General features: G+C 39.8%; 1 protein-coding gene across 1 annotated transcript in view; it reads right to left on the bottom strand.

The window, feature by feature from the left end:
• The window catches only part of tgfbr1b (transforming growth factor, beta receptor 1 b), a 91,475-nt gene that overhangs the window by 6,748 nt on the left and 72,295 nt on the right, over positions 1 to 12,432 (bottom strand). The window contains exons 7-8 of the mRNA XM_017479431.3: positions 7,727 to 7,851; positions 6,591 to 6,721 (exon numbers count right to left, since the gene is read on the bottom strand). Of these exons, the coding sequence (XP_017334920.1) occupies positions 6,591 to 6,721; positions 7,727 to 7,851 (256 nt within the window). The remainder of the gene's footprint in view (positions 1 to 6,590; positions 6,722 to 7,726; positions 7,852 to 12,432) is intronic.

The following is a 12,432-nucleotide window of genomic DNA, read 5'->3' as shown; positions in this document are numbered from 1 at the left end:
AACAAAAACATTACTGAAAATTGTTTTAAGGAATTCTCAGTTTACAACGGGAAATTTATGTGTGTGTTATCACACTAATTATCAGCATAATCCGTCTCTTCACCTGAGGTCGAAATGACTCATGGCATTTAAACACGAGTCTCATCGTCGGCTTTTCACTCAACTGATCTCATAACATCGCTGGGGAAATAATGGCTGATTAAATCCTTCTGGTCTGTTGGTTAAATTTCATGTCATTAATATATTTTTATTAAGCCGTTTAAACGTTTGAAAAAAACGAATTTCTGTTTCTCTACAGCACTATCTAGCATTAACTAGATCAAAACATAAAGCTCAATGTGCAAGGAAAGGTTCTTACTGCTGCCTTTGTTATAACTGGCTCCATACCATGGAGACCGCCTGGGGCACGGCTAGAAAGTAACCAATTTTAAAACATTTCCGCATTGTTTCCTTAAAGTAGAGGTTTCAAAGTTTATTACTTGCAGAAGTTAACTTAGCCTTACTTATTTTATTGAAATTCAATTTTTTAATCATTTCTATCTGGTAAATGGTCTGCACTTATATAGCACTTTACACTGTGTCTCATTCATCCACACACTCATGGTAGCAGAGCTGCCATGCAACTTGCCATCAGGAGCAACTGGGGGTTCAGTGTCTTACCCAAGGACACTTCAGCATGTGGAGTCACGTGGGCCAGGAATCGAACCGCCAACCTTACGATTAGTGGACAACCATTTATAATAACTAATTATAACAATTAGTTATAAGTTTGCATCTCCCTTTTTTGAATGTGATCTTAATGTTCCCTTTGCCTTAATTGTGCTTATGTATTTAAGCTGCATCTCCTTGGGTGGCTAAAAGCCCGATCATTATCATTTTGCTGTTGCCCTTAGGTTGTGCAAAATATTTGGTAGCTGTGAATGAAATGTGTCAGTGTGAATAATTCGTTTTATGGAAGCAGCCCTACTGTCTTATTACATTGGAGTCTTATTACATCGGAAGGGTCACACATATCCAACTTGCTCCTGCTCCATCTAGACCAACTAACACTAACGTGTCAGGTCTTCCAGCAGGAATCTGAAATGTACTTATCAAGAGGAAGTCAAAATGATGAGATTCTTGATCAATTCTGTGTTTTGTCCTTTAAATATACAGGAGTAAAGTCTACAGAGTAAAACTACTCATTTACAACATAAAGTATGCTCTCCAAGTTCATCCTTGCTCTACGCAGTTTCTCTTCCTCTGGGTCATATTTTCACAAATTTTGCTCGACATGTTCAGACCGACATTATTTGACGCGCTGTTGCATAACACGCTGTGGAATCCTTCTGTTGTTTGTCATGACAGAACGAAGCGCAGGTTTGCAGTGCACCCTTCTGCTGTCTTGAGCCGACGACCAAACTGCACAAAAAAATCTATATTGATTTGGTCAGTTCTGTACCTACGCTACAGGCATGTGTTCACCTCACTCACACTTGGTATCAACAACATTTATAATTTATCTGAGCTCAGATGTTACTGCAGAGTGGAATCTCTTCTTATATTCACTTTGCCTGGGGATATCGCAAAAGATCCCAATCTGTTTCCATCCCCATAGCTTAATATGAGCTTAATAAAAAAATTATTATAATAATAATGCCATAATACAGTTGAATGGAAAGAGGGAAATGTAACTCTGTTTTACAATTTATCTAACACAACTGTGGGCGTACCTGTGTGACCAGGACTTCGGATTCGGATTCAAGTGGCCTAAGTCAGAAGTCTTTCTTTGAAATGAAATACGAATTCTACTAATATGTTGCTGGAAACACTAGGTACAAGTGCCAGCACTATCAGCATGATTCTGCTAAAAAAAATTTTTGTTTGCACCTGCCCATGATATTTTCTAACAAATTTAGCTGGTTCTATTTCTCAAAATATAAACAAACTAGTAGCCTAATTTAAACCACTACAGCCCTGTCCAGGTAGTTAGTAAGGGCACTATAAATAGATCTTCCTTTGCCCGACGAAATTGAAGTGCTCATACGTGCAGGAAAGTAGAAACTTCCTGTTTCATGTGATCCCAAAGGCACACCTCCAGTCTCAACCAGATGTTCTGTGAACCTTTCTGATAAGCTTTCTTAAAACAAACAAACCTCCAACATGGTAAATGCTCTGCACTTATATAGCGCTTTTTTAACCTTAGTGGTTCGACAAAGCGCCTTTTTTTCCTCATTCAGCTGATCACACACACCAATGGTAGCAGAGCTGAATGCAAGGCTCTAACTTGCCATCGGGAACAACTTGGGGTTCAGTGTCTTGCCCAAGGACACTTCAGCATGTGGGCCAGGAATCAAACCGCCAACCCTACAATTAGTGAGCAACCTGCTCTACCACCTGAGCCACAGCTGCCCCAATGTGAATAGCATGCCACCTATTCATACGTGTATTTGTATCAGTTACATTACAGTATTATAGATTCATTTTAAAAGGGTGCAAATTAATTTTTTTGGCCATGAATCTACACATAATAACCAATCATGGCAACAAAAATGTATAATTATTATTAGTATTTTTTTAAAGAAATCTTCTTAAAGTATTCAGACACTTTATTCAGTACTTTGTAGAAGCACCTATGGCAGCAATCACAGCTTCGAGTCTTCTAGGGTAAGTCTCTTCAAGCTTTGCGCATCTGGATTTGTGTTATTTCTCTCATTCTTTTTTTCTGGCACATAACCTCAAAAAGATTAGATGGGTAGTGTCTCTGAGCTGCAATCTTCAGGTCTCCTCATAGATGTTCTCAAAAGGGTTTAAGTCTAAGCTATGGCTGGACCACTCAAGGACATTCAGAGACTTGTCTCAGTGTTGTCTTGGCTGTATGCTTTGGATTGCTGTCATGCTGAAAAGTGAACCTGAGACGTACACTCAGGAACAGGTTTTCATCAAGGACCTCTTTGTATTTGATTGCAATCTTCCTTGTCCCAATTCTAACCCTGACACTGAGAAGTATCCACATAGCATAATGCTGGCACCACCATGCTTCTCTGTAGGGATGGTATTAGCCAGTTGATGAGCAGTAGCTGGTTTTTGCCAGACATAGTGCCTGGAGTTCAGCCCAAAAAAGTTCAAAATGTTCAGCCCCCCCCAAAAAAGGATCATTTTTCTTATGCTCTCGGAGTCCTTTCAGTGCCTGAGATAGCAGGCACTTCAATCTATCCAATCTACCAGAAAGGCCAGACTGATGGAGTGTTTCTGAGATGGATGTAATTCTAGCAGATTCTCCCATCACTCTGGAGGACTTGGGAAGCCAGTAGGTCCTTGGTAACATCGCTGGTGAAGGCCTTTCTAGCTTGGTTACTGAGTTTGGTCGGGAGACCAGCTCTAGGAAGAGTCCACCGTGCTCCTGGGAACATTCAAAGCTTTAGAGGTGGTTTTATATAGTGGTTTCCTTGGACTTCAGGGCTTGGTTTTGGTCTGACATGCACTATATATCATCTGACATGCATATATGCTAAATCTGCATCACAATCAGAACGTTTACATGGACAACAATAATCTAATTATGGAACTTATTCTGAATAATATTGTGATTAAGGTGTTTACATGAGTTGCTTTGAGAATATTCCTTTTATGTTCCTGTTTTACATGTTATAGAACATAGATCGATTAACAGCACACGTCATTATGTCATCACGCCACACCGTCCGACGTCCCTCCAGAATTTCACGTATCGACATACAGTTGGTCTTCATTATGGTACCGTATACAGTTTTGGGTGTTTCATTTTTAACTTTACGAAAGCTTCAAGTGCGGTTAATTATTTGTCATGCTATACGTGCTAATAGACGACTACTTGAAGCCATGGGCTGCGTCCCAAGGCACGTACTTACCTACTATATAGTAGCCGAGATACATGTCTTTCTCCTACTGTACAGAAGGTAAGTACGCAGTTTCGGACGCAGCCGTGCTCTCGTTTGCCGTAAAAAGATTGAGCACTGTTGTGTGTGTGTACGTGTCCTGTCACAAAATGCGGTGAAAACTCCCACACGACATTAACAGTGTGATTAAGGTGTGTACATGTCTGTAATACACTTCCATAATGCGACTAAAACAGGAATACTCCACATGTCTTAATTCCATTTGTGTTTACTTCGAGTATGACTTTTGTCGGATTAAGGTCATCAATAATCGCTGTTTACATGCTAGTTTCTTAATCAGAGTAACGTCTTAATCGGGTTAATATTAATATAAAGATTATTGTTGTCCATGTAAACGTACTGAATGTTGCTATGGATTTGTCAGGTGCACTTTCATGCTGCTAATCTCCCATTCTAATACATCCTAAAGGTGCTATACTGCATTCAGATCTGGTGACTGGGAACGACACTGGGAAGTACACTAAACTCTTTGTCATGTTCATGGAACCAGTTTGAGATGGTTTGTGCTTTGTGACATGGTGTATTATCATGCTGGAGGAGCCGTTAGAGGATGGGTAGATTGTGGCCATAAAGGGATGCACATGCTCAGCAACAATGCTCAAGTTGACTCGGGTTGTGACATTCAGATGATACTCGGGTCCAAAGTGTGCCAAGAAAACATTCCCCACACCATTACACCACCACCACCACCAGCCTGAACTGTTGCCCTAAGGCAGGTCAGGTCCATGGATTCATGCTGTTGATGCCAAATTCTGAGCCTTCATATGTTAATCTTCATTTGCAACAGTCTGGCAGGTCATTTGAAACCATGTTATGGCTTGCTTGATGAATATCACTACTCTACTGACTACCTGAAATCAAATGAGTGCCAAATGAGTGAATGAGTGCAAAAAGTAGTCTTCATGAAAAGTGAAACGTCTGTAACAACGCTGGCAAGGCTGCAGTGCAGCTTCTATGGTTAACCATTAATTTCTTCATTGATATTCAGTCCTAGCCCCGGAACACTGGGCACATGGCAGGAATACATATCGGATAGGACACAAGTTCATCACAGGGCACCAGACACATTCATTCACACCTAGCAACAATTTGTGAATTTCCACTGGGATTAATAAAGCTATCTATCTGTCTGTCTGTCTCCCTGTCTGTCTGTTCGGCTGTTGCCTACAGGTTGACATCCTGTTAATTGTCACATTATCATTAGGTTTTTGTTCAAGCACGAGAGACACCTGATTCTGCCTGTTTAATGAGCTGATCTTGGCCTTCAATGACCTATTATATGTGGGTCCTGCTTGGTTGGAATGAAAATCAGCAGCCACGCCGGCACTTTGTGGATACGTTTGCAGACTCCTGATGTAAATAAACTTCTAAATCTCTCTAGTTGATGAAATGTTTACTGTACAAATCAAGCAAAGTATGAAATAAATAAATACTATGTTTCCATGCATGGCAGTATTAATGTTAATATTAAGAAGAAGAAAAAAATAATAATAATCATGTTTTGTATGAAAAGGCCATAATTTATAGCTATTTTATTTTCAAACTACTTTAACCTTCCCCTTAGATAACAAACTTTAAACACCCCATGAGGTGGCAGTGATCTCTGCATGAAAGCTTCCACTGTAATCACCTAGAAATTGAGCGCATTTCAGGCGTAACATAATGAAAAACCCCCCAAACCATAAAAAAATTATTGTCACCCATGTTACACCATGTCTGGGAAATAAAGTTTCTTGTTTGTCTCGACATGGTGCAACACCTGGCCATAATGCACAAACTGGTCAATTCAGAATGAGCTCCTTGGAGAGGTCATTAAAAAACTGGCGTTTTCAGTATTCCCATTTTAGAAGGTAGTCCTGGTGAAGCAAGAGTGTGTAAATGTAATCTCAGCCCTTTCGCTGTCCCAGCAAGCCTGAGACAGCCATGGCTGAGACACCTGCATGCATGTGTGTGTGTGTGTGTAGGCAGCCGAGTTGTAAACACAGGCAGAATGCACCATCTGCTTACATTACTCCACCAAACGCTGCACACGTCATGCGCTAAATCACACCCCACAAACACTGCAGGCGATCAGCCAGGTTTACAATAAACTCGTCTAGGAAGCAGAGCAAATGTGGCACGTTAGTCAATTTGACGCTCTCGGGAAAAAAAGAAAAAAAAAACCCTGAATGAGATCGAGGTCGAGCAGACGCTGATTAGATTACGGAATCACATTAGGGTGAATTAGGCCTAATGTAATTGTGTCTCTTTTCTGTGTAATAAAAAGGACACTAATAAAGGTGCAGTGGAGGACGCGGCTGCTGTGGGCTTGATAGATGGCAAATGATAGAGGAAGGAAATCTGCAGTCTCTCTCTCTCTCTCTCTCTCTCTCACACACACACACACACACACACACACACACAAACAGACATACACACACACGCACCTCTCCTGGGGGATGCGGTTTGATTCAAACGTTTGGCTCTGATAAGAACAATAAACACACATCTAGGAAATTTGCTCGTCCCTGAACTGCAGATTCAACACTGCGACATCCTCTTCGATGTCTCCAAGAGCCATGAGGGTTGTTAGTAATTGTGGAAGAGACGTGTCTCACAGCAACACGTCTCGCGCTGCGGAAGAAAGGGCGTGACTAAGAAATGCTTGGTAAGTATGTAGGATTGACGGCGTACCTCGCAGCTCTGCCATCTGTTGGGAATGTTGGGCCGTAATTTCTGCTCACACACCACCTTCCTCATTTCCTCCACTGACGGATCTGACTGCACCAGATCGTAATACGGCAACTGGTAGTCTTCATGAATGCCTGAGAGGGAGAAAGAAAATGAGGCTCAGGTGCTGTACTAAAAATTAATGTATGCAGATTTTATTCATAAATTAAAAAAAAAAAAAATGTAAATATTGATTGGGTTAATAACTAAAAAAAAAATATTTACCTGCTAATAATTGATAAAATGTATGGTAAACCGATAGAATTTAGGAAAAAGATCAACAAACAAAATGTAAAAAAACAACAACTTATAAAGTAAAATAATATCTGAAAGTATTAGAGACATATCCTGGCTAGTATGTGTTAGAAGACTCGCTCCAAGGGTTGTAGACAAATGGAGTTGTATTGTTAAGACAACTGTGTGCCTCATGCCAGGGTGTGAACACGAAGAAACAATTGAATATTTCCTTCTAGACTACTACCACTCAAAGGAAGTGTGGGGAAAAAATGAAAACAATAGGATTAAAGTTTTTTATGGTAAGAAAAAGTGTGTAAAAGTGAGCATGACTTTTTATGGTACATCATGTGTACGATTAAATCCAAACTATGTAAAACATGATGCAGAATGTCCATTGACCAACAGTATGTATGAAGTGATGTAGTTTTTAAAAGTATTCGAACAGAACTGAAAAGGAAAATAAATAAATAAATAAATTAACAAATCTCTGTTCAAAGACCAACGTGTATGGGACTCTAGTATTTTATAGTTGGACTTTTCAAATTTCACTAACATGTGAGTGTATGAATCTCTACTGTTTTGCTGATAATTATGTAAATGTGTGAAATTTTCTTCCAATGAAGTATATTAAAAGGAAAAAAGAAAAGAAAGAAAATAGTATGTAGTCATAGGTTATGGCATAAATCCAGCCGGGTTTCACCCATTTATGTTAAATATTGCGTTGAAACCTCTCTTCATTAAATGCTGTTAAACATGCATTGCTAAAATTAAATCAAAGGCACAGAGAGGGAAAACATAATCTATCTAATGCACTACCAAAGTTCAACGCGAATATGAAAAACCAGTCATTTTAACTGAAGTACCTCCAATCGAACATCTGCTTGCAATTTCCCAGAAGACTAAGCCCATGGCGTAGATATCTGCTCGCTTGAACGACTCAAAATGTTTCATATTTATTGAATCGTCAAGGACCTCAGGGGCCATGTACCTGTTAGGAGACAGTTTGGAAAATTTAATTAGAACACACACACACACACACACATACTCACAGAAGAAACCCCAGCAAATATTACTTAACAGATTAAAATTCCAGCTCTGTAATGATAGCAGATTCTGCAGAAAACATCCAATTAAAAATAAAAATGTCCATTTTTAAAATAAATTAGGGTCTGTTGTTGTTTAGAACACTGATACAGAGACAACACTGCAGTTCAGAAGACACCATCATCCTGTAAAGAATAAAACTGGTTGTTATTATTACAAGTTATACAACACCCAGTTCCGGTCCACTCAGCCATGTATATTATAGTATAACAGCACTGGTCCATTTCACTGTGTGTACCACTCCACTTGTCTGTGTTTGCCACAGAAAATTTCAATTCTAGCGATAGTTCATTACGCCGAAATGGTTACTAGACTTACTACGGGCTGTTAGTCAGTCAGTCGGCTTGCGCGTTACCATGGCAGCACTGCACGACACAACAAAAACAAACAATATTTGGTCCTATTGTGTCTAACAACTAAATGACTCGAAATTCTTGTTTAGTTTAACTTATTTATTTATTTGAAAAGGGACCATGAACATTAATGTTAAATGTTTCCATTTCATGCATAGCCAAAGGCTAATTTTCATCCGCAGTCCCCTGGCAGAGTTCAGTCGATTTGAAATAAGATTTTAACCTCAATTTAAAAAGACCAATAGATGTCCACCCTTTTATATCCTCTGGTAAGGCATTCCAATGAGTAGTAGCTTTCGCTGAAAAAGACCATGATCCAAAAGCAGAATGATGAAAAGAACGACAGGATCATTTACAGATGATAAACTTGCATTTCATTAGTCATCTCTAGATTAAAACCTTGACCCTCATAATCAATCGGAAGAACATATTTATCTTCTTGCAAATTTTTCCTCTAATTTGTTAACGGAATTAATTAAAAAAAAAAAAAAACTACTAAAAGTAGTAGCAGCAATGGCATAACCATCTTTAATTTGCTTTCTCTGAACATTGAGCTTAAAATCTATAAAATTTGGTTCCTTCCATAAAAGAATATTTAATGAACGAGGCAAAAGGCAATAGCAAGTAAGATTGTAAAAACGTAAATAAAGATAATTGGATTTAGGTACTCTCAACTCTTGAATAACTTTATTTCGCAGACCTTTATAACAGAGCCTATGATTTAATGATTTATTTCAGTCTTAACAGTATTCTTTAATGCTAGGTCCCTATTCTTCATCAGCTTCCATAAATTCTCATTGAACCACGGTAAATTATTTTTATGCTTGAATTTTAGAAGATAATATAATTGTTCCACTTTAAACCAGCTATTTCCTCATCAAATGCTACTAACCTTCCTTTAGGTTCTACGATGAAAAAAATGTAACTTTATAGAACTGAAGTTTATAGAACTTACATGAAAACAATATCACACTCACAATCGTGCTGATATTCAGTACAACAGCACTCTTGCTCGGGCGATATTGATTAATTACACCACTGATTAGACAGAAGTTGGTGTATGCTGGCTGTGGGATAAATCACGGTTATATCAATGGCATCTACAGTAACAGCTAATTCACAGGGACTTGTATGCTGGACCTTCAACATCATCAAAGACTACTAAAGAAATAAATAGACCATATCTAATCATTGATATGATGATTTCATTGATATGATGATAGAGATCATTTCTCTAAGAAGACGTTTAACATCTATGGAAGGAGTCTCCAGTGTCAGTTCTTTGGAACAGTAAGTTTTACGCCATGGGAAAAGAGGTTTTCTTTTGTCTTGTTAATTTCAAGAGAAGCTGGTGAAGGAAAGACTATAGCTTTGATAACACCAGTGATAACAGGAACTTGACATTACAGGCCACTAAAGATGGATTTAAAAAAAACAATGACAAGCTGTAATTAATAAATAGAGTAAAAGAGGAATGAAAGACTTTGGGATGAGCTGGTCTATGAATATAAATCAGCTGCACTTCATGTTTCACACCACTCTGTCATCGATTATTTTGTTATACCAGCATTTCCCATCATGTTTTACTCCTTCCTTAATTAAGAATGGAAAGGAAGGTGAAATGATCGTACTAGAAATAACTGTGTGACCAAAATGAGTGTGATCAAAAGTATGTGGACACCTGACCACCATACCCATATGCTCATACCTTTATGAACATCCCATTCCAGATTTAATCATCCTTTATCGTTACAATAACCACCACTCTTCTAGGAAGGCTTTCCACTAGATTTTGCAGCGTGGCTGTGGGGATTTGTGTCCATTCAATCACAAGAGTATTAGTGAGGTCACTGATGATGGGTGAGGAGGTCTGGGTTGCAGTCGGTGTTCTAATTCATATCAAAGGTGTTCATTGGGGTTGAAGTCAGGGCTATGTACAGGACACTCGAGTTCTTCCACTTCAACCTTCAAAACCATGTCTTCATGGAAGAAGATGATCACTTTGTGCACATGGGTATTGCCATGCTGGAACAGGTTTGGGCCTTTTGATAGAAATGATAAAGCTAAAGCACGCCAAGACATCCTAGTAAACTGTGTGCATCCAACGTTGTGTTAACCGCTTACGGAAAGTCTACATATGTCTGTGATGATCAGGTGTCCACAAACTTTTGGCCATAGTGTAATTATGAATCTATCTAGCCAGGAATTCAATTAAAAGCAAAGGGGGGAACAAAATGGTTTCTAGAAATGCATGTAAGCTAAACAAAACAAGGTTGTTGTTCCAGCAGGGGTGGGGTTTGATATAAGATAAGAGCAAGGCTCAGCTGGAGTTTCCCTGTAGCTTATGTCAGGAAGGAAGGGTGTCGGCTCAGCTAATCTCTCAAAATTTAGAGCAGGGTGAAGTCACGGCTCTGAGCCTGATTAATCCAGACAAAATCCACAGCGAGAGAGGAGGAGCATGGGCCTGGCGCCCAGATAATACCCGCCTCTCAGCTGACGATTTTGGCCCAGTCATGAACTGAGAACTCTCAATGGCACTCCCTCTGAAACCAAATTCAATAAATATATCTCGGTACGCCCGGCGAGCTGTCCGGCATTTCACACCATAACATTCAATCACGGTGTCCTCTTGACTTCTAAATGAAGCGAGTGTTTACTTCGACTATCCACGCAAAGAGGCTTCACGACGTGCCAGCTCGCTAAAGTGAGTGAGAATGGCGCTCAGCAGTGGTGTGGATCTGACAAGCAGGCAAACTGTTCCTCTGGCTGCTCTGAAGTGTCAGGACTTAACACCACACAAAACACTCGAGACCATGCCATGCGTCCTGGATGACACAATGCCACGCTGACACTCTCCAGCAGTCATTTAATGCCCGAGAGATGTCGAGCCAAATTCCGCCGCGTTCTCCAGGCCCTGGTGGGTAACAACTATGACCGAATATCGTCTTGTGAATTACCACCTCCCGTGGGTTCGTTAGAGCGATTTTCTACGTGACTTAACAGTAAAAAAGAACGACGGCACACAAACTCGAGGCTCATCTATAATCGTGCTAATTTTCAGTCACGGGCATGTTTAAAGAATAATATCATCCTTTCAAAACGGTGGAAAAAAAAAGAAAAGAAGTCAAACCCCTGTTCTTCTCTGAGAGCAGAGAGGAATGTGAGGTGTGTGTGTGTATGTGTGTGTGTGTGCTCTCCTGCAGTGGAGAGACGGTGTATTTGTATGAGCTGTGTGTTACTGTGCGGTGACTCACACGTCGGCTGTCTTCTCCACGTTCACATGCTGTTCTCACTCCACATTCACTACCTACTGCTATAAAAGAAACTGGAAACTACTGAGAGACAAAGTGGCTTCCTATTGAGGTAAGAGGTGTGTTGTGTTTGCAAGAATTACACAGTAACTATCAAAACAACCGCAGGTGGACGATCTGCTTCTATCAAAACATTTCACAGCTCTGTAAGTGCATTTCCAAAAAACTGTCCAGTGAGTTTCCAAAGCTTGCAAATAAAGAGTGAAACACAACAGGACATGCTAGTATAGGAAAATAATCATCAGAGGGATTGTGTGATGCAGCTCGACACAAACCCGAATTACTGTCGATTATTTTCCAATAACAGCATGGCTCGAAGTGGTTTCTTCCCGTTATACTACAGTAATTCGGCAATGCTCACAATCTTCATAGTAATACACAACGGACTATGCTGAACGTGGATTATTTTCCTATGACAGTCCAGCCCACGGTGTGCTGTTCTTTTTAAACCACAACAACAATCTGCCAATGAGCTTTCGTTTCTTAAATGAACAAAACTCAGCTTGACGTTTCCGAGACACTGGGAAACGCAAACTCGTTTCCTGTGGCAGAGACAGAGAAATACACAACGTGCCTATTTCTTTATTAAATGCCCTACCTCTGGATGGAGCTCTCATCTACTCCAATTCCACGTGGACATTCTCACTGTGGTTGTGGGACTACGGTTGTTATTATGGCCCTGGGACTGCGATTACAACATGCAGTTTTGCATTGGGTCTCCTTTGAACAGTGGTCTAGTTCAACAAAGCAGACTTCATGTAAAAACCATAATGAACTTTCTTTTACTTTCACACTATCCGT

This window comes from Ictalurus punctatus, chromosome 1, assembly GCF_001660625.3.
Source record: "Ictalurus punctatus breed USDA103 chromosome 1, Coco_2.0, whole genome shotgun sequence".
Taxonomy (NCBI): domain Eukaryota; kingdom Metazoa; phylum Chordata; class Actinopteri; order Siluriformes; family Ictaluridae; genus Ictalurus; species Ictalurus punctatus.
This window is presented reverse-complemented; position numbering and strand designations above follow the sequence as displayed.